The sequence below is a fragment of the Drosophila willistoni genome, assembly GCF_018902025.1.
Source record: "Drosophila willistoni isolate 14030-0811.24 chromosome XL unlocalized genomic scaffold, UCI_dwil_1.1 Seg141, whole genome shotgun sequence".
Classification (NCBI taxonomy): Eukaryota; Metazoa; Arthropoda; class Insecta; order Diptera; family Drosophilidae; genus Drosophila; species Drosophila willistoni.
Window position 1 is genome coordinate 10,958,063 of NW_025814052.1, and position 21,959 is coordinate 10,980,021.

General features: G+C 37.2%; 5 protein-coding genes across 8 annotated transcripts in view; 4 read left to right on the forward strand and 1 right to left on the reverse strand.

Annotated features, from left to right (window-relative positions):
- The first annotated feature begins 2,051 nt into the window (after nucleotides 1-2,051).
- LOC6641416 (putative cyclin-dependent serine/threonine-protein kinase DDB_G0272797/DDB_G0274007) lies at nucleotides 2,052-3,357 on the forward strand. Its single transcript, XM_023175355.2, has one exon. The coding sequence runs from the start codon at nucleotides 2,096-2,098 to the stop codon at nucleotides 3,275-3,277; it is 1,182 nt and encodes a 393-aa protein (XP_023031123.1). The 5' UTR covers nucleotides 2,052-2,095; the 3' UTR covers nucleotides 3,278-3,357.
- A 1,488-nt stretch (nucleotides 3,358-4,845) lies between these two features.
- On the forward strand, nucleotides 4,846-6,130 carry LOC6641327 (chorion protein S36). Its single transcript, XM_002064070.3, has 2 exons — nucleotides 4,846-4,945; nucleotides 5,190-6,130. Exons 1-2 carry the CDS (start codon nucleotides 4,898-4,900, stop codon nucleotides 5,976-5,978), a joined length of 837 nt encoding a protein of 278 aa, XP_002064106.1. The 5' UTR covers nucleotides 4,846-4,897; the 3' UTR covers nucleotides 5,979-6,130.
- A 1,728-nt stretch (nucleotides 6,131-7,858) lies between these two features.
- On the forward strand, nucleotides 7,859-9,114 carry LOC6641328 (chorion protein S38). Its single transcript, XM_002064071.3, has 2 exons — nucleotides 7,859-7,966; nucleotides 8,127-9,114. The coding sequence occupies exons 1-2, from the start codon at nucleotides 7,922-7,924 to the stop codon at nucleotides 8,979-8,981; spliced, it is 900 nt and encodes a 299-aa protein (XP_002064107.1). The 5' UTR covers nucleotides 7,859-7,921; the 3' UTR covers nucleotides 8,982-9,114.
- Nucleotides 9,115-10,106: 992 nt separating this feature from the next.
- Nucleotides 10,107-14,813, reverse strand: LOC6641455 (protein ovarian tumor locus). The gene is made up of 9 exons (XM_023175255.2): nucleotides 14,747-14,813; nucleotides 14,159-14,410; nucleotides 13,994-14,091; nucleotides 13,770-13,924; nucleotides 13,307-13,699; nucleotides 13,113-13,249; nucleotides 12,820-12,945; nucleotides 10,866-12,407; nucleotides 10,107-10,795 (listed from the first exon to the last, which is right to left on the reverse strand). The coding sequence occupies exons 2-9, from the start codon at nucleotides 14,387-14,389 to the stop codon at nucleotides 10,610-10,612; spliced, it is 2,868 nt and encodes a 955-aa protein (XP_023031023.1). The 5' UTR covers nucleotides 14,390-14,410; nucleotides 14,747-14,813; the 3' UTR covers nucleotides 10,107-10,609.
- Nucleotides 14,814-15,292: 479 nt separating this feature from the next.
- The window catches only part of LOC6641456 (solute carrier family 41 member 2), a 30,938-nt gene continuing 24,271 nt past the window's right edge, over nucleotides 15,293-21,959 (forward strand). For 3 of the 4 annotated variants that reach the window (XM_023175213.2, XM_047011412.1, XM_023175214.2), the window contains exons 1-2: nucleotides 15,293-15,489; nucleotides 18,802-19,035. In XM_023175213.2, coding sequence (XP_023030981.1) covers nucleotides 18,939-19,035 — 97 coding nt within the window. In that variant the 5' untranslated portion in view covers nucleotides 15,293-15,489; nucleotides 18,802-18,938. Of the gene's footprint in view, nucleotides 15,490-15,839; nucleotides 15,989-18,801; nucleotides 19,036-21,959 lie in introns of those variants that run through there. The other variant, XM_047011411.1, reaches the window with a different exon arrangement.

Genomic DNA, 21,959 nt, shown 5'->3' on the forward strand with positions numbered 1-21,959 from the left:
ACTTTATATTCTCATTGTTCTTTGTGTCTTTTTTTTTCCTTCCCCCCTATAGCTCTCTCTCCATCTCTCTCACTGTCTTTTACTCCTTCCCTCTCCCTCTCTCACATTTGTTTGAATAAATTGTATAAGTTGTGTTGTGTTTGTTTAAATTAATGCTTATTTTGTTTATTTTTCTTTGATTCTTTAAAGATTTTTAAAATGCAACTCCTAAAAGTAGGCAATTTTTTTCAACGGGGTTAGCTCTCTATAAGTAAAACTTTTAGCTAGAAATTTACAACGATTTCATTTGTAAATAAATTAAATATTTAGGCTTTCAATATATATTTCTTATTAAAAAAAAAAACAATTGTGCAAGACCATAAAACATAAATTTGTATATTGTTTGTAACGATTTTTCATCCAATTGAATGCAAAACAACTTTGCTTAAATGTATCTCTCAATCAAATTTCTACCACTCTAATGAATTGTATAGTGCAAAGAGACATTAATAGTCGTCAACATTAAGCGAGTTTTCACTGTATGCAATGTCTATCAAATGAATATATTTTTTGCCTAGTCTCTGGCCATTAAAAATGTTATTTTCCCTTTGTCAAAAATTTGTTAATTTGTTGTTGCAACTTAACTTCTCCGTCACTTTTTCCACTTATGAAACACATCACAAGTGATTTCCCTTGTTTAATTGCGTATCATTTGCAATTCATTGTCACTTATCAATGTAATTTACGTTTAAAATAGACAATTAAACATGTATAGAGAAATATTCGTTTAAAAAGAGACAAATTATCAATTGCTGCAATTCTTTATTTCTTCATTTCATGAAATGTTTAATGAGCTGGAATCAAAAATATAAATATTATATCTAATTCAAAGCAAATATGATTTCTTATCATACAGTCGAAATATTAAAACAATAAAAGGAAAATTACAAGTTTTTTATCTTTTGTTACAAAATCAAATTATCACATTGAAAAGCATTTTCAAATAATCTTCTATAGTTCGAATTTGTATGTAGTTATTCAAAAGTATATTTCGGGAATGTGCTGACAAATTATTCTAAGCCTATTCGCTAGATAGTAGATCGTTAATAGATATATTAAAATTTTACAATATGCTGAATCTAATAAAAATTCAGAATAATTTGTAAATCAGAATTGCTCTGCATTTAAATAAAAACTTATTCAGAAACAAAGTGTTTATAATTTGAGACGCTCACTCTATATATATATATATCTATATAGTATATATAAGATAAAATATCTCTTAGAGTTCGAGTTCTAAAAATGTAATCAAATCTCTTCCCAAAAGTGATACGTTTATCTAAAAGAAAACACAAAAAGCAATGTTCTATGTTAGTGTAGAATAAAAAATGATGAGTTAATAATGATTCAGATTTGAATCTTCACAAATATATATGTATATATATATAGTATGGATGTTTAGCGAGAGAGAGAGAGAGAGAGAGAGAGTAAGAGAGAGAGAGAGAGGGGAGATGGTAAGATGATAGATGTTTTCCATATAAAATTTTATAATCTTACTTTCATTTTTGATGTGAAATTATTAAGAAACTAAAGTTTTAGTCATGAACATGTTGCGTATATACATATATATGTGATATATTTTTGTTTATTTTAATACGTTTTTGGATAGTTTTTTGGTCTCTGTCTCATTGGCCAGTCAATGGGTGAATGTCAATGGATATGGATCATTCAAGTATTTTTGATATTTTTGATTAAACTCGTTGATTATGTGACAGCATACCAAGAGATTTTGGATTGCAATAAGTAACTAACTAACTGAGACACTAAAAAAAATATATTGACATTGGAGAGGCAGAGAGAGAGAGAGAGAGCGAGCGAGATAGTGGCAAAGTGAGATCGTTTGGGATTGGAAATGACGCATTTTTGCTTGAATCAAGGTCTTAGATCTTGGATGGTGATGATGATGCATCATTGCTAGAAGATCACGTCCCATGATCATAGGTATGGCGGGTAATACGAGTATTTCACACGCAGCGGCATATATTTGCCGGAGTATTTAAGTTCCATTCAGTCGATGAATTGGGTTTAGTTTAGTTCTCAGCTGGCAGTTGTCACAATGAAATTGCCTACCAATTGGTGGCTATTGTTACTATTGATTCCTCTCATCCAGGCGGAGCCAATCGAGAGTGATGATGAGACAACCGTTGGCTATAACATTAGCGAATCACAATCGCAAAGCCCCCAAGCTGAGGTAATCTCCAGTCAAAACGAAGACCGACCTCAAAACACGCAGCAGGAACAGCAGGACCCGGAACAGACATCATCAGTGGACAGTGGCAACGGTGGCCAGGGTAATGGCAATGTCATTAGCTCTGCCGGAGCACGGGTCGAGGCCGATGTGATTGACGTTGAGGCGGCCAATAGTAAGGCCAAAACTGGTCAAACCACTCGCATCTATACCACCGGCGAGGTGGATGATAGTTTTTGGTTAAAGCATTTGGGTGATGACTTTAAGCATGCGATTCATTTGCAAGTCGGCGGCACCAACGATGATTACCATCAATTAATCAATCAAACCAACAATGGTGTCCATGAGGAGGTGCATCATGAGTACTTGCCGGGAGCAGAACGTCCGCCGGGATACCAGGAACAGCCCCAACAACAACAACAACCACAAGGCGCTGGTGACTATGGAAGAAGAATTCAAGCTGCCTATAATCCAAGATCCCGATTGGCGGCACAATTAAGTCTTGATAGTGAGTCAATGGCTCTCAAGCAGCATTACCTACAACAACAACATCAACAACAACAGCAACAACAACAGCAGCAACGACAACGTCTAGCTCAATACACGCCACACACTTACACACAGCCCACACACACACAACAACACCAACACTCACACCAACACCAACACGCACACCCACACCCACACGCACACCCACATCAATCTGTCTATACACAAAACGTGTATTCGAACACAAATACTCAAAACTATCCATTGCCACAGCGATCAGTGGCCAATGGCCAAGTGGGAATCCCACGACCAACTCTTATCAATTCCAGCGAGGATACACTACACAGCGGTATAAGTACATCCAATGCAGGAGGATCTTCTTCGGTTGCCTCTGCTGCCTCCTCATCCGGAACAGCGGGATCCAGCCGATCAGCAGTGAATGCTGAGGGAGACAACGATTCCTTTGGCGATCAGATGCTACCCTTTAAATCGCCCTTCAATGACTATGGCAGTCGTCCCACCAGAGACCTCACCTATTTACTCTACAGGCGAGGACTCTAAACTCTAAAATAGGATTCACAGTGTGTTTAAGTTATCCCTAAGTTAAGGACATTTATTAAACCAAAAAACTAAAACTAAAACTTGTTGCGAATTGATTTTATCAGACAATGTGATATGGCGAAAATTCCTTCATGAATTTCAAAAAATATACATTTTCGAATAGATTTTTGATTGCGAAAATTGGCCGAATTCGAGTAAAGATATGACTTTTAACAGTTTGTCAAAGTTAAGAGTTTTGGCGCATTATTGAAAGATTTAGAAGAAAAAACAATGGGCTATAATTTATGGGTATAATATCAAGGACCTGAGACTGGAGACTTGCTTCTGCGCAGTCTCTTGGAGGCCACTGGCAACTCCAACTGCTCCTCCTCCTCCTCCTCCTCGTATAAAATAAAGCTATCTAGTACATGTCTAATCCATATGATGGGAATTTTTAAATAACTTGGAATCAGTTTTTACAATTTTCAGACCGAAATTATACCTCTGAAAATGATTACAAAATCTAACTTAACAAAGAAAAAACTATACCTATAAATTGTATTGAATGGCTCAAAATTTCATCATAATCGAATATAATTTATAAGTTTTCCTATTCATTTTGCCTCCTTAGGATTACTTTTGACCAGGCTAACCAATGTTTGATTAATATGACTGCTTTACCTATTACTTTCGTTAAAGTCTGATCTTTGAAAATGCACAAATTACTCAAAATCGAAAAGAAAAAATGACAAATGAAAACTTACAAATTTTGCCCGGAATTGATTTTCCAAATGAAACCTGAATAAATGTTTATAATTTTCAAATTTAACATCAATTTTCTTTGCAGATATTCAATACAGTATTTATCATAAGAAAAATGCCAATCACCAATTATTATCCTTTTAAAAATGAGGAACAAAAAGTTAGCTTACATTTTCTGATTGCCTCTAACTTCGCATTGACAGTCCAATTCGTGCTCGTCTTTTGATTGAGAGAGATTTGTGAAGAATCATTGTCATTTGAGAATACCTTAAATATAACATCATCAAACTTGAATACTGATTGACTAATCAACACGTAGATTGCTTTTTAAATGGTCCCAATTTTTTGACCAAAAACTACTTAACCCAAACACCCAGCACAGAACGTGTTGGCAGAGGTGACTAGAGGAAACTCTCAAGGGGATGGAGGGGGGGTAAAAGAATGTATATCTATATAATGAAGTTTCTATTCTATTCAAGAGGATAATAAATCTATTTTTAATATCTCTTACAGAAATTGATGTACTTGATGCTTTTTTTTTTGGTGAATTTTGTCTCTGAGGTTTTTAGCGCTTAAAGATACAAAAGAAATCTAAAACCCAAGAAGATAAGTTTAGCCAGACAACAGTCTATAATAATACTATACCATACTATGTCTTTATATATATATATATACATATATATATATGCATATGTATAACAAATACAAAGAGCAACAAAAGAAACGAATAAGAAAGATATTTTACAAAATCGGAAATGCAAATCGTTGAGATCGCCAAGCAAATATCACGTAGCCATGTGATTATAGTTCGCTTATAAAGAGGCAGCAAATGGAGCAGCCATAGAGCAGTAGACAAGATACACGTAACCCGGCAACAATATGCAATATAGTCTCTGGTTTGGGCTTTTCGCCGTAGTTGCCGCACCGGTAAGTGCCTCCCAATCCCCATCTCAATCTTAATCTCAATCCCAATCTCCTATCTCTATCTCTATGATTTTCCTAATGGATTGAAGATGATCATGATGATAATGATGTTGATGTTGGTGATGATGATGATGATGATGATGATGATTCCGATACTGATAATGGGAACTAATATTGATTTCTTTTCTTCTCTTTCTCTCTCTCTCTCTCTCTCTCTCTCTTTTGTATTTCTCTCTGTGTCGTACAGTTGGTGAGCGCTAACTATGGTCCAGGTGCTGGCGGACCAAGTGGTTCATATTTACCCGGCGGTCCAGGAGCCGGTCTTGAGGAGTATGTGAATGTGGCTACTGGTGGCAACCAGCAGGCCAACAATCAGATCGCCGCTCAGGCCGAGATCCAACCCTCACCCGAGGAGGCTCGCCGTTTGGGACGTGTTCAGGCCCAACTTCAGGCTCTCAATGCCAATCCCACCTACCAGAAGTTGAAGAACTCCGAGGATATTGCCGAATCGTTGGCCGAAAGCAACTTGGCCAGCAACATTCGTCAGGGCAAGATCAATGTGGTGTCGCCACAGTTCGTTGATCAGCATTTGTTCCGTTCCCTGTTGGTGCCATCGGGCCACAACAACCATCAGGTGATCGCCACCCAGCCCCTGCCCCCAATCATTGTCCACCAGCCAGGTGCACCACCAGCCCATGTCAACAGCGGTCCACCAACTGTTGTCCGTGGCAATCCAGTCATCTACAAGATCAAGCCTTCGGTCATCTTCCAGCAGGAGGTCATCAACAAGGTGCCCACTCCTCTGAGCCTCAACCCCGTCTACGTGAAGGTCTACAAGCCAGGCAAGAAGATCGAAGCTCCCCTCGCTCCCGTTGTGGCGCCCATCTACGGACAGGCCCCATCCTACGGTAATGCCGGTGGTGCTGCTTCTGCTGCATCTGCTGCTGGTGCTGGTGCCTCCGAGGGTGGCTATGCTGCTCCCCATGAGGCTCCTCTGTACGCCAGCCCAGCTCCCTATGGCCAGCAGAACTACTAAACGACTAATCCACTTCCCTCCAGAAGAAGTATTAGCTAGTTCATTGCCAGCGCTCAATAGGAACGCAATTTAATTTAAAACAAAACAAAAAAAGAAAACCAGAAAAAGTTGTTTTTTTTTTCTCAAATAAAAACTAAGAAAACAAATGTAAAGACATTCTAATCTTTTGGGATATATGTACAGACATGGGTCAAGATATAGATATAGATACGGATATCCATATATGGATTCTCTTTATATATTCTCAGAACAACAATTTGAAGTGGGAACTCAAACCTAGAAAAGTTTATCAATTATCCATAAACATTATTTATAATTTAATTTACACATTCAAGTTCTTAAGCTCAAGAGCAATACAAGGTGAAGGATAAAAGAACTTTTAAATCCTTCAGATCCTACAAAAACGTTTTAAAAGCGATATTAAAAGGAACTTGAAGCTATCTAAATTAAAATATTAATAAGATTTTACATTCTACAATTAACTGAAATTAATTTAGGTTCTTTGTGAGAAAAACTTTTCAAACAGTTAATTTTTGTAGTGTAACTTTTACAAATAATGAAATTTGATAAACCTAATCAACCCAATTTGAGTTTAAAAACGCTTTGTCAATCAAAATCGACTTTCGACTTGTTCTACATTTGGAAATAAGAACTTAAATATTATTATCAAAGACAATATATAGACCTCGATAAAAGATTTCCATTTCGGTTTCCGAATCGTAAAAGTCTTAATGTCTTTTTGAATATGTTCTACCAATTTGTTGTTCATTTCTTTTTACAATTCCAAGTGCCATGTAAATAAATTTATTTATTGTTTTTGATTCTAATTAGTTTCATATTTGTATTATTTGAAATGTTTTTTTTTTTAAATATTAGTTTTCCAGGGAAAACTAAAGTGTTAAAGTTTTTTTTAACATTATTATAGGCTTATGAAATTTAGCAATGTTTTTGATTTTGCAACATATAAAAAAGGTTTTCAGGAGGTCCATTAAAGTCTAGAAAATTTCGAAAATGCTTTGAATATAAAGCGATTGGAAGTATGTTATGAAAAATTGGCAAAATGCTTCTTAATACCAAATAAATGAGCTCCAGATTGACTTGTCTTAGGTGTTAAATGATAAGTATTAAATATATGTATATAGAATCTATACATTTTTACTATATGTTGGCATTTATATACCCTTTGACCCTGCTTTTAGTCCTAGGGTATATATCATAACTTTCAAATTATATATTTTTGTTGGTAAGCAAGAAAATAAATTTAACTAATTAAGTTCTGTTTAAATAATAATATCAACATTCAGTTTGTATAATCTTGTAAAAGTTTTATCCACAAGATGTTTTTGAGTATTTTGTGGATGTAACAAATGATAAAATGCATTTAGATAATAATGAAATTGACCAATTTATGGAGCTAAAGTAACGAAGAGAAGGAAAATACTTGAGAATTATATATGGATTAGGCCAGATCAGATGGGAGATCAGAGAGATCTCTGCAAGATCTTTCGTTGAGTGAGTCTTGGACTTTCTCTTGCTCTTGCTCTTGCTCTCCGAGTTCTGGTTCAATGATCAATGCGGAACTGTTTTGTCGAAACGCAACCTCGGATATGGTTAGTCGAGTCGAGAAGAGATTTCGAAGTTATTGTTGTCCACTGATTGTGCTGCTTGTTGTTGCTGCTGGTAGTAGTTTTCAGTGGTAAGACGCCGAGATATGCGTGCAAGATCTATGCATCTATCGCGAGCGCGTTTTGGCCATGTCTCGGCTGGGGCGGGAGCGGAACCGGCAACTGCCAACGGGCCCCGGGGCCAAGCCAAATGTCACGTAGCCACTGGCTGATCAACGTGTGGCAGCCATATTTAAGCCATTCATTGGCCATGTTGGGGCAGCAGAAGACAGCAGACATTCCAATTGGGTACACCAGCTGGAATAGTTTAGTGGGAGCATGACAAGATCGACATATATATGGGCGCTAGCCGCCTGCCTGATTGTACGTACCCCAAAACCAAATCAAAAGAAAAGATTCCAAACGAACAAACAAAAACCAAAGACTAAAACCGAAATCATTAACAAAAGTCAGATGAACGAATCGCATCGCAATGGATTGTGCCTCATACTCATCAATATATTTCACTTATTTTTCATTGCAGGCATGTGCCGCAGCCAATGGCGGCTATGGTAGCGGTCCTCAGGGCTATGGCCCGGGTCCAGCTGAGTCTGGCGCCGATGCCGCTTCGGCAGCTGCCGCTGCTGCTGGCCAAGGTGGTCAGGGTGGCGAGTATGGACATGGTGGTGCTGGTGCCGGCGCCGGCGGTGAGGGTGCCGAAGCCCTTGCCCAGGCTGCTCCCAGCACTTATGGATCCGATCAGAACATCCCATACAAACCAGTCAATACCAAAGGCAACACATTGACCTCATCCATCACCTATCCCCAGAACAAGGGCGAGATCCTCATCCATCGTCCAGCCCCAATCATTGTGAAGCGTCCACCCACCAAGGTGCTGGTGAACCATCCTCCATTGGTGGTGAAGCCCGCTCCAGTGGTTCTGCACAAGCCTCCAGCAATTGTCTTGCGCAAGGTCTACGTTAAGCACCACCCACGTCGCGTTAAGGTCGAGCCTGTCTTCGTGAATGTGGTCAAGCCTCCAGCAGAGAAATACTTCGTCAATGAGAACAAGCAGGGCTATGGTCAGAACCATCATCACGGACACCACCAGCAAGGCCCACATGGCGGTCCACATGGCGGTCCCCATGGTGGTCACCATGCCGGTCCCCATGGCGGTCCCCAACAGGGACAAGCTCTGCCCGCCTATGCCTCCGGTGCCGATAGCGCTGCTGCCAGCGCTGGCTACCAACTCCTCCAGGGTGGTAACCACGGCCTCTCTGCCTTAGCCAACATTGCCGGTGGTGAGCACCGTGAGGGTCACTATGGTGGTGCCCAGCAATACGGCGGTCCCGGTCCAGTTGGCCAAGGAGCTGGCGGCTATGGCGCTCCTGCATATTAAGCCAGCCAAGCGAATTCGCTGCAGGTTGAAGTTTTAATTAGTTTTTAGGTTTTTACACCAAACAAAAAACACACAACACACCAGAAATCTGCAAGTTTCGCAGCAAACAAATAAAAAAAACATTTTTTTGAAATTATCTAGTATTTTTCATTTAATAACGAACTCCTTGAAAACGACACAGGGTGTTCTCCCATCTATTGGTTTCCTGTGTATGGCAACACCCATGCAAATAGTCTGGTAACACCCATTCAAATTTTAAACGAAAAACGGTTAAACAAACAACAAACTAAATTAGACCGATCCATTGTAATGTTTGATTCGATAAAACACCAACTAAAAGATTAAATTTTTGAACTACACAAATTATATAGACAATAATAGCAGCATATCTTCAAGTTCATACCATACCTAACACTTTACGTTTCATAATCAATAGTATTTGAATCTTAGCTCATACGATACGCCACGCCCTTCTAATAATCATATATACAACTAATTCGACATTATGATGACAATCGAGAAGTCACACAAAGAAAATGTAGGTCGTCGGGTTTCGCCCATTTTTCATGATTTGAGAATTCAGCATAAATAAAGCTTCAGTTTTGTGAAACGTTTTCAGTTTGTAAGCAAAAAATTAATCGGAGACCCACATAATATAATATATACAATAACAACAAGAACATAATAAATAAAATAAAATATAAAAAAATAAGCAACGCGCGCGCTAAAATCGCCAACGAATAATTACACAAAAAAAAAAAAAAAGAAAGAAGAAATAAATAAATAATAAGAGAAAAAGAAAAACTGTTACAAGTTCATCGAAATGTGGCGATATTTTGGCGTTTGGCCTCTGCTCTTCACTCTATTGCTGCTGCTGTTGCTGCTTTCGCCAAGCCTTTGCATTCGACACCAATTGGTGAGACCGTCAAACGAAGTATATAGAAGATAAAGCTAATATATAAAAAATTTACAGCCGGACTTGTATCGCCGAAAGGATAAGAGCTATGGCAACGGTTTAGAGACCATACAAAGTCTGACCAAATTTTTGGTAAGCAAATTATAGACAAATGGCTAACACTTTGTCTCCCAATTGATTCCTCCACACAAATGTGTCTTTTGCATAAATTTGTGTTCTTCATTTTGTTCGTTTGCTGTTTATTTAAATAAATTTGACATTTGTTACAACTAATTCGATAATGGTTAGGCAATTGGACAAATCTAAAAGGTTCAATAGCGATGGCAACCAAAAACCATGATTTGTCTACTTATAAGAATTGTTATCTATATATATTTATATATATGCATATATATAAATAGATTATATACTGGGCAATGACAATAGTTTGATTATTTGCTGAAGTCTAAAAGAAAAAAAAAACACGGGGCGTAAAAATTGGTTTTAAGTGTGAATACATGTTTAAAATCAAGTTAATTTGTTATTGTTGTTGTTGTTCTTTGTTACGTTTTCGTTCAAATATTTTCTTATGTTATTATTATATCGAAATGTGTATTGTTATAATAGTGAAAATGTATTAATGTGAAACGTTATGCCTTAGTTTTGTTTTGTTTTAAAAAAAAAAAAAAAACCTCAAGAATAAAACCGAAAATCCCTCGAAAAAAATACGTCTTTAATGATGACGCGATGGTCCATAGGATGGAATTGCTGCATTGCCATTGGGTATAACAACTGCAGCCGCTTGAGGAGCCGCTGTCTGGCCATTGCCATTATTAGTCTCCTGGACTGGATGATTGTTGAGGCTCTCATAAAGTTGAGGCGGCGGCGGTGCGGCAGCTATACCCCAGCCGTAATGAGTCTGCAATGGAGTCAAATGAACAAAAACATCACAATTAATATGAAAACTTTGTCATAGAACGAATGCTCACCTGGCCATTGGCTGCTGGTGGTCCGCCTGATTTGTGAAAGTAAAATGGAACTGCTCCAGCAGATCCTGGCGGTCCAGCCGACGGCGGCGGCGGTTGCATTATTTGCGGCCCAACATAGGTAGCCATCATTGGAGGTCCAGCTTGCGGCGAGCCATAGAAATTAAATTGTTTGCCATTTGTATTGGGCGATGGTGTTGGCGTCGGCAAGAAGGCTGTCACCAATTGATGATGACTATCAGATAGATCTTTTAGATGCTCTGGACGCTTGGTACGCGGTTTATTATTATTAGAATGCAAATTTGTTGCATTGTTGCGATGTTTGGAGCGATGGTTGGTTCTTTCTGCCACAGCAGAATTAGAAGGATCTAGCATTGTGCCATTGTTGTTGTTGTTAGCATCAGGCGAAGGTGGTGGGGTGGTTGTTGTTGTCGATGGATTGACTTTCTCTTCAGCAGTCGAATTCTGATGAAGCTGCTGCTGTTGTTGTTGTTGTGGTTGTTGCTGTAATTGGTCCGTGTTATTGTTGTTATAGTTTAAGACAGACATCTCCTCGACTGGTGTCAATTGATGGGCCATACGCAAATGCATATCCACGCCCATGTTGTAGAAATAACGCAAAGTGCCCACATCGGCTGGCAAATCCCCACCATTGAGATGAAGCGAACGACGCGGCTCGACTGCCCCCGATTGCGAAGTGCTGCTGGTGGCTGGTGGCGGCGGCATTTGATGCGAAAATGATGGTAAATATTGTGGCGGCGGCATCGACAATGGCAACGGCTGCGGTTGCAGCGACAAAGTCGGTATGGCTGGAGGTGGTGGTCCATATGGTCCACCAAAAGGCATAAATAAGCAATTGCCATCAGCTGGAACTGGAGCACCACCCGATTGTCCTGGTGGTGGTGGTGGTGGCACAATTGGATATTGAAATTCCTCATGTATGGCCAATGGCGAGCCGGTTGCCCATGCTGGGACTACTTGGCCATCAGGAGTGATGGCGTTATTAGGACCACCCGGTTGCATGGGCAAATAATTCATAAAATGCGTATGAATTGCGGGCACCGGAATCACTGAAGCCGTCGTGTCCTGTACAGGAGGACATGTGGCTACCTGACGCTGATGGCGTTGCTGAGAATTCGGTTCACGTTCTCGGTCTTGAGCTTCCTGAGCGGCGGCAAGTGGTTGCAATTGCAATTCCCCATCTTCTCGCAGTTGCTGCTGCTGATGTTGTTGTTGTTGTTGTTGCTGCTGCTGTTGTTGCTGCTGCTGCTGATGATGATGATGATGAGCCGCAGCCTGTTCATTCATACTATGATAGCAATGATCCATTTGTATATATTGATGCATTTGAACTATATCGCACTTGGTTGCCTCAAAATAATTGCTCATATCAAACATTTTGTTCTTCTTCCATTTATGCAGTTTATTCGATTTGCTAATAAACTTGGATAACTGCAAACGTTGCAATTGACGTTGACAGCGATGGGGCAGAGTCCATGGACGGAACTCATCGGGTGGCAATGGATGCATTGATTCATAGGGTACCTACATAAAACATTACATGAAACATAATTAAACAACTATTGTATATAATACGATGTGTGTGTGAGTAAGTAGGTGAGTTAGGGATTTCGGAAATTACACAAATTCAGAAGTATCAACTTCCATGTACATACATATACATATATACATACATTTTCCGTATAGTATTGATTATATACTAAATTAGGGGTAAATAATATTAGTATTGTTGTTTTTTTTTTTTTTTTCTATGACTTTTTAGAGCTCGTTCGGAATTCACCCTGCGATAATAAAGCTTTACCATAAACGGTCTAAAGTGTATAAACTACAATTGAGGAACATGTAAAATTTAATTTTCCAAACTATCAATTCCACACGAGCTATAATAAAGCCTTTTGCGTGAGTAGTGAATAAATATAATCGAAAGTGTTTGTACCACAAGCTTTTTGCCACATTCTTCTACATAGACAACACAGTATGTTTTGTCTTGGGATATACTTTGTATGTGACAAGTATATAGCTCAGATTCGTGCTCCATCTCGACACGGCATTTGGCTCCGATCTGCAAAATAAATGTGACGACAGGACATATAGGATAGATAGATAGAAAGAAAGACATACACATAGTATGACAAATGAATGAGAAAGGACACAAAACTCAATAGAATGGAATTGGAACTTGGAATTGAATTGGATTTTCTATTATAACAATACTAATAGTATTCATACCTTAAAATCATAATCTCCGGCATATGAGTTAAAGCGTTTTGCCTCCTTACGCACATCATTCCAGCAATCGAATTCTACATTCCGATACATATATGGATCTAATGATTTGGCCACCTTATAGGGGAATGGGGTTATGCCTAAACACAAATAAATTTAACATTTTCCATTGATAATTGTGAGGATTTTGTACTTACCATCATCGAGTAATTGCCGGACACAAGAGACGAAACGATTTGGACACATCTGTTGCAATTCGTTACCATTATTCTGTCCAGTTGTTGATTGCAAATTCTCATTATGATCGAATTTCACTTGTGCTCCATTGTAGCTGCCCCTTTGAAGTGGCAACAAATTGTTGTGAAAGCTGCACATCTTGTAGTTCTCCAGTATGCATTTGGTATTCTCGGGCAGATCAAGTTGAAAGATGCGTCCGTCATAGCAACGTATGCGCAAAATATAGCCACGTTTGTCCACATCCACGTCGCAGGTGCCCCACTCAAGGGTATGCGGATGGAGCATTCGTTCAACGGCATAGCTCACATCGGGCAATTTGAAGAGCATTGTGTAGAGCAACTTGTATGTAATTGCTAAACAGAAGAGATTTTCACCGAGAGTGATTAATTGCATTCAACTAAATGGATCTTAGATTTAACTTACACTGACAAATTGCTCCCATTTGTACATAGTCCAGTTGATAGACAGAATCGAAATGATTTTCATTGGTATAAAATATACGAAAGTAGTCCCGATAGCGTGAATTAAAAGTAACAATTGTACCCATATTGAAGGGCTCAAAGAGGATCACATTGCGACTTTTGGGATCAGAATGACGAAGTGTCAAATAATGGACGAACAAGAGATTCTAATATTTCTTATCTTACCGATACATGCAACACATGGCGCGCAGTTCCAGCATGGTGCCGTAAGTCTTCGGCTTGGTCATGTCATGCAAGTAGCTATCAAAATCACCACTCACATCCTGAGAAGGAGAGAAAAAAGAAAGTTGCAACACGGAGGATTGTCATTTGACTCTCCCTCGATCTCACCTGCGCAAAGATGCGACGTTTTAGTGTCATGAAGCGCACACATTCCAAACGCACTTCATAATTGAGCATTTGCGTATCGTACATTTGCTCGGCAATGACTCGAAAAAGACTAGAAGCATCTCTAGCTGTATGCTTACGATAGAGACAACGGCTCTCCAGGAACTGATCATACGGATCGGGTGCTTGACGGCTGCCCGATGTTATGGGACGTTGCAGTTGTTGTTGCATCATCTTACACACCGCGTATTATACCTGAAAAGTTAAAAAAAAAAAAAAAAAATGAAAAGTCGGTTGAATTAACAAGTTGAAGCAACGGTTCTTTCAGTTTCTGCGTTACTACACGCGCGTTAGAGCGAGATAACTATATTATGTTTACGATCGCCAATATGGCGCACGCCAAGCGAAATTTTTTTTTTCTTTTTCAGCCCCGATCGCTTTTTACACCTGAGTTTGATTCTTCGTTGAACGAAAAAAGGGTGCAAAACAGAAGACAAACCAACGAAACTCAGGTGTAAAACAGAATATAACGACACGAATATCACATAAATAAGAAAAAAAAAATCGATCGTTGTGGTACTGATCACATACGTATGCAGGGAGCGCAAGTAAAAGAAAAACGAAAATATTAAAAATAAAAAAATAGAAACACAAAACAACTTAAGAATTTTAATTTAATTTAATTTAATTTATGTTTTAATATGTTGCACTGCTCTCTAAAAATCGAAGACGCGCCGTGCTCGAGGTGAAGATACGCTTTGGCATTGAAATGATCTTGACGCATGAGCAAAGTGGCAAAGGAAACAGAAGGAGAAGACAAAGCAAAATGGACAAAGCTAAGGTAACGGCACAAATAAAGTTTGAAACTAACTAAAAATAATGCTTACATAAAAATAATAATAAAACGAATGAAAAATTCAAAAAGCAACACGCTCGTGTTCATATTTTAAACGGTTTTCAAATTTATTCAAATAATATATTAAATCAAATATTTGCACATATCGATAAAAAGAAATTTACATACATCGCGCTATCGATAAGATTTGGCGATGGTACTTTAAGCCCTCGATGGTATCGTTTTTTGCCGCTTCTTTGTTTTGTTCTTGTATGTGCCAATATGTGGATGCGCGTATGTGTGTGTCTGTGTGAGTGAGTGTCTGTGGCCAGAATGGGGTGGAAAATGCCGTTCTCGTCTGCTGTGCCCTGTGCGCTTTTCTTGCATTGTTGTTGTTGTTGTCCACTGATACCATTCAGTTTGAAATTGCAAGTCAATGAAGCCAGGAGTAAACTTCAAGTTCGCGCTGTTACCGCGGCTTAAGTTGTCTGGAAGAGATGTGAGTGCCTGTGGCTGTGTCTACTTCATTTATCCAACATACATATTATGTACATATGTATGTGTATGTTTTTTTGTGTGTGTGTGTGTAGTTCTTGGTTTTTGTGTTTAAACGAAAAAAAAAAGTTATTGATTTTTGTTATCTACTACTGTTCTTTTGCTTGTCGTCGTTCATGTTGCTCGTTTTCCACAACTATCGGTATTTCATCATATGTTCCAAACTCCATCTCAGACTTCATCCAACATAACCAAACAAAAATGACCAAAAATTCAAATAACAAAGAAATAAAAGCCACAAAAAAATGAGACACGTGTGTGAACAACAACAACAACAGCAACAACAATGCATCATCATCATCATCATTGTCGCCGAGTCCTGCTCCCCCTCTTCATAAGTCTGGGTTTGACAAAGGACAAGGCGTCCCTTTGCCAGGGAGCGGGGCCATTTCATTCATTTCATGTGATTATGAAATATATACAGTAATTTTGCACGAGGCGAGGTAAAAATCAATAGAAACCGAGAATCGAAACAACACGTGTTCCTCCTCACATACAAACTAATCCTCACCATTTCACCACCCCCCCTCAACTATGATAAATCAATATAAAAGTTGATCAAGTTTGCGGTACAAGTGAATACAGTGAAACCTCGATATAACGAACTTCGTTATAACGAAAAACCCAATATAACGAATTTTTTGTTAAGTCCCTTGAAAGGACTAAGGTTTTACATTTCAGTACCTATAGCGAATCAATAGATATAACGAATAATTTTGCGATCCCCCTCAGATTCGTTATATCGAGGTTTCACTGTATATGTATAATTTAAATATCGTCTACAACCCCCCCACCACCACCCCACACAGTCTCCACTCTGTGATTGTCTGGCAAAACCCGTTGACCTTTGACCATTGTTCCAAACTTTCTGAAGATGAATCCTAGCATCCATGTCGCATGAGATGTGAAATCTGTTTTGCGTTTTTTCGGAAAGTCATTAATAACTGGGTCAAGCAATAGCAATGTACTTGCACTTCGAGGTCAGCAACTAAATACGACTACGACTATGTCAATGTCATTTAGCCGGTGTCGAAACAAATCTGTTTACCGTTGTTGAATTGTTTTTTTTTTTGTTAAGTTGTTATTTATTACAATAAGCGACATACAAACAACAAAAAAAAACTAAATTTCGTGATTAAGCCCAAAGGATTCTCGTTTTATCATTGCCATAGAGTGGGGTCATCTGGGCCAAAAGTTTGTAACAGTTCAGAAGGTTGTGCATGTCTGAATAAAGGTTAAAAGCTAAAACTAATCCACATCCTTTTGCCTTCAGCTGAATAAGTTGCATGACGTGATCAATAAACCACTTAGCCATTTTATTTATCAATTGCAGTTGGCCAGTATTTGTGAAACAATGATTGATAATAATAATAATATTCGTAATCATGAAGATGTCTTGAAATAAGGGAAAAGCTTTAGTTCCCATTAAGCCTTAAGCTTCAGAAAAAGTTTATTAACTTTTTCATCTGTTAACCCATATAAAATACAAATAAGGTCGATAAATAGTCATAACGACTTGGGAATACCCTGTACCAAGTTTTATTCTGATGTTATTCGATGGGTTGATAAAAATATAATTATAATTGGCTGTTAAAATAAAGAATCTAAGATCATACGAACTAATTAAAGTTGGAGTATTCGAATAATTTAGACTTGATAATCCATAATTGTAATTGCGAGATCATCATTAAATGATCAGTATTAGAATATAATTTACCATGTTATATACAGTGAAACCTCGATATAACGAACTTCGTTATAACGAAAAACCCAATATAACGAATTTTTTGTTAAGTCCCTTGAAAGGACTAAGGTTTTACATTTCAGTACCTATAGCGAATCAATAGATATAACGAATAATTTTGCGATCCCCCTCAGATTCGTTATATCGAGGTTTCACTGTATTTTGAAACTCTCAGCTTCTCTATGTAATTTGTTTTCTAAACGAAACTAGTTCCGTATATTAGAAAATTTAAGAAGTAACAATCTTTTTGGGAATGAAGGGCGGGGGGGGGGGGTCTCTAGTTTTATTTTGAGAAGCGTATCTAATGCAAAGCAGTGACATAAGACTTGACTACTTTAAGCAGTGGTTATAAATAAGTCAAAAGTCATTGGCAACTTATCAACCAATAAGTTTGCTCTTACACAACTCAATATGTTCCTGGACCCGGACCCAGAGCTGAGCCTATCTTATCACGACATTTATGATAAGCTTTTTTTCCAGTTACCCTTTGCAATGGGTATGCCAATTTAGGCATGACCTTTGCTAAGATAATCACTGAATGTTATATGGTTAATATTTGGTTTATGTTTAATATATTAGTGGGTTAATGTGGGCATAAAATGTTTAAATTAACAATTCCTAACATATCTATTTTGTTTATCTTTTTTCATATATGTATTATTGGAATAAAATATATATACATGCATTTATGTATATGTAACTATGTATTTAATAATTAGTAGATAATGTATTTAATAAAAAAAATATCTCTCGATTTTTAAATGTGTGTAAAAGAGAAAGAGAGAGAGAGATAGACCGCTTTCGTGTAAAGTCTCAGTCTATTCCCCTCAAGCTTTATACAACTATTTGCCAGCATTTTTACTTGGTGTTTTTTTGTTTTTATTTAGCATTTTGTTGTTGTTTTTGTCATAGTTTGTTGCCTGTTGTTTTTGTTTTATTTTCTTGTATTTTGTTTTTGTTTCGTTGATGTTGTTGTGATTTTGTTTTGCCGGGTCTGTGTGTCGTCTGGTCAGTGGCAAGTTTTTTTTGTTTAACGTTTTTAGTTGCCTTCGAACATTGAGCTTGTCGCGTGTCTTCTCTGCAGAAAGGAAAAGAAAGGTATACATATATCTATAGATAGATAGATAGATAGGGAAAAACTATAGAAGAAGGAAATGGGAAAAAGCAGAGCAAATCAGAAAAAACGTTGTCAAATTGTGTTAACTTTTTGTTATCTCTGTTGGCTGTTGTGCAATTTTTTGTTGGCATTGTGCTTAAGAGCAGTTAACTGGTGTGAAAAGAAGAGTGCCCAGAAAGCTAAAGAGCTTCTCTATAAGCTCTCTCGCTTGTACTAACATTTCTGGCATCGACTGTGAACTAGTCTTTGATTCGCTTATTCCCCCTTCTTCCCATTCATTAAAGATATTTCAGTTTATACAAATTACCTACTTTCTTTTTTGGTTCTTTTCTTCTTTTTTTTTTTTTTTTTGCTTTTCTTCTTTTCTTTGTGATTAAATTGAAACGCCTACGTAGAAACATCGTACAGATATCAACACACAACATCGTAGTGCGACATATATTCCCCACATACGTAGCTTATACACTCATCTGGGGGGCAGCAACAGTAGCAGTCGCAGCAGCAGCCGCCACAGCAGCAACAGTAGTGCAACATGAAACCGATGAGTAACAGCGGCAGCAGCAGCAGCAGCAACACTCTTAACAGTGGCGGCGAAAATAATGCTCCCAGAATGCGTCGCAGGCCCATACGTAAGCTATTTTTAATACACCTTCACTTCACTAATCAGACTATAACAATAAGAATCCAAAGTGAAAACCCTTAAAGATACATACAGACATATCATTCGAGACATTAGTACATCAGTCCCCTTTTTTTGTTGTGTTTTGTTGTTTATAATTTCTAAACTTTAATCTTGTAAATCAAGTAACATCAGTTTATACACATATCATGTCTATGCCAGGCCATGCTGAGATTTCCAGACTTGTAATTGTTGTTTTTAAATACCTATTAATTGAAAAATTAAGTTCAAATAGTTTTGAAAGAAGTTATTAATTTCGATTTCGAAAAATGTATTCGGAATCTAAAATGAGAACAGCCTTGAGTATCTTAAAATTATTTTGAAAATCAAATAATACAAAAAATATTTCTCTACTATGCATGGGCAAATTAATATATATTTCGTTATTGTTTTTATATTCTATGTCTTTATAATTTTAATTTTAGTTTTTGTTTGAATTCTTATAATTCGTTATTCGACAAAATCGCTACTAACGATATATATATTTTTCCTTTGCTAAGACAAAATCTTTGTTTTAAAATCCAAAATTACTTTGCAATTTTAAAATTAAGCATATCATCTTGTAGTTATTTTCATAAACTGCCAAAAAGATCTGGGTAGAAGATAATGTTGCTCTCTATCTTTGGCTATTTATCAGAAACATGTTTTAGTATCTGTATTTAATGTCCCATCGATGTTAGCTTGAGATTTGGGCTATTAATACTATTATATTTTGTAGGAATTGTGCCAATTGGAAAGGTCTTGGTATTTTGTAATCTAAGGATTGCACAGTGTGGCAAAATAATTGGGATTGAGATTTGAATTTGAATAAGATCAATTTCATATTTAACAAGTTTTTGATTGTCATGTCTTGTCGGGCGATTAGAAAAGACTACAAAGTAATTATACTTTTCATTTTAATGGCTAAAGAAAACAAAAAAAAAAAACAAATAAGTTATAAAACAAAAACAAACATTTTACACTTCAATGTAGTTTTTTTTTATTTCTATTTTCATTAGTTTTTTTAGCTTTGACATTTTATTTGTTTTTCCCATAATTTGCTGCACGCTATTTATAGCATTTCGCATGCCATTTATTTAGTTATGTTTGTTTGTATGTATGCAGGTGCATTTGTATGTATGTATGTATGTATACCAAACAATTAATTTATTATTAATTATGCAGTTAGTTATACATTTTAGTTTATTGCCATTTTTACACCCTTGCTCAAGCTGCAACTCTTGCCATTGGCCATGAGAATGCAATTTGCCAATACCAAAAGAGGGCTCCGCTCTTTTTGTTAGGCCTTGATGTAAGTTCATAACAATGAATTGAATTGTATCGAATCAAATCGATAATTTCATGGTTCACATTAATGAAGTTCAAGGTATATTTGGGCTGAAAAATAACACAATATAAACACTTGGTTAGTACTAGTTGCTTTAATTTATTGTAAATTGTTGCCAACTATTTTATTATCAACATATTTATATATCATTCTCATCAGCTTTTTTGACACTTATTTGCTTTAAAACAAATGGCAAATATAATTATTTATTCACTTTCAAGGCCTGCCTGAGTGAGCAAAATGTGTATCCTTGAAAGGGTTAGGGACTGCAGACAGACTACTGATTCTTATAAAGACCATATGGTATATACATGTGTATATTCATGTGATATCTACTATATATCTATGTCCATACAAGCAAAGGGATGATGGTTATATAGATATTATAGGTATACAAATTGAATGCATATAAATTGCGAATTTTCCTCTTTGAATTTCATATCTAAATTGTGGAAATTATTGTACATTATTTAATTGATGATGCATATTGATATCATTAAATCGTGGAATATTACGCATTTAAGATAAAACTAAATAGATAACTTGGATATCAGAATTACACCACAGACCACATACATACATACGTAGGTATATAATTTTAGATTCCTATTCATAACTTATGAGTAGTGTAGACACTTTGTGAATGTTCCTTTTGTAATGTACAGTGGTGGCCATTCAATTAGTGCACTCTCCATCTTTAGTGCGTTTACTCTTTTAATTTTGATAATATTGAGATGTTTAAATTTTCATTTTGACATAACCTTACAAATTTTCAGTTTGAGGTGTTAAATTTGTGACGTCTACTGTGCAAAGCGCTTATCGTTTATCCTGGAAGAATGGGACAGATATGCCCTTTTTGCTGATAAGCTAACCTTTGCATTACCCTTATAAAACCCTTGTTATTTGACCCCAATTGCAAAATTACATTCCATTGCCATTGTCGGCTGTTGGCTTCACTTTTGATCGGCTTGACTTCGATTCGGCCTTCCATGAAATAGTAGCCACAACAAGGCGATGGGGCAGCGACGCATAACGGTTTTGTTTGCGATTAGCGGCGCAACTTTACGCCATTAATAAGTAGTCAGCTGTTCAAGTGGTTTTCGTTTTGACCTGCGGCGCTTCATTATTATTATTTAAGTACTGTTCGTTTGTCTACCCCTTTGGTTTTTTATCATTCCAAAAGGGCATCAAGTTGAATGGTTTGTTTTATTCTCATCCCACCCTGTTGCCATATCGATAAACAGGTATATACGTGCCAGCCAAATCTACATAGACATAAAATGGAGTTATTCTGAGTGAGTTTAAGCGAATGTCTACTTACTTATAGGCAAGAGTACTCCTCAAGAGTTTACACGCTTCACACACACAGGTAAACAAAATTGAAATTAATTAAATTTAACATAGAGACAGATTGATCATAAATTATGAAGCCGCAGCTAGCAAATAAACGAATCGTTCAAGCGATTCTTGTTATGACGTCAATGTCAGAGAGTGATGCTGGCCGGTAACCATTTATGTCAATATTTAGATTTAACACCTGTCGGAGG

Coding starts and splice junctions, on each gene's coding strand:
- LOC6641416 (XM_023175355.2), top strand. CDS start 2,096: ATGAAATTGCCTACCAATTGGTGGCTATTGTTACTATTGATTCCTCTC.
- LOC6641327 (XM_002064070.3), top strand. CDS start 4,898: ATGCAATATAGTCTCTGGTTTGGGCTTTTCGCCGTAGTTGCCGCACCG. Junction 4,946..5,189: donor TCGCCGTAGTTGCCGCACCG/GTAAGTGCCTCC, acceptor TGTGTCGTACAG/TTGGTGAGCGCTAACTATGG.
- LOC6641328 (XM_002064071.3), top strand. CDS start 7,922: ATGACAAGATCGACATATATATGGGCGCTAGCCGCCTGCCTGATT. Junction 7,967..8,126: donor CGCTAGCCGCCTGCCTGATT/GTACGTACCCCA, acceptor TTTTCATTGCAG/GCATGTGCCGCAGCCAATGG.
- LOC6641455 (XM_023175255.2), bottom strand. CDS start 14,389: ATGATGCAACAACAACTGCAACGTCCCATAACATCGGGCAGCCGTCAA. Junction 14,092..14,158: donor AACGTCGCATCTTTGCGCAG/GTGAGATCGAGG, acceptor TCTCCTTCTCAG/GATGTGAGTGGTGATTTTGA. Junction 10,796..10,865: donor CACCAGCAGCCAATGGCCAG/GTGAGCATTCGT, acceptor ACTCCATTGCAG/ACTCATTACGGCTGGGGTAT.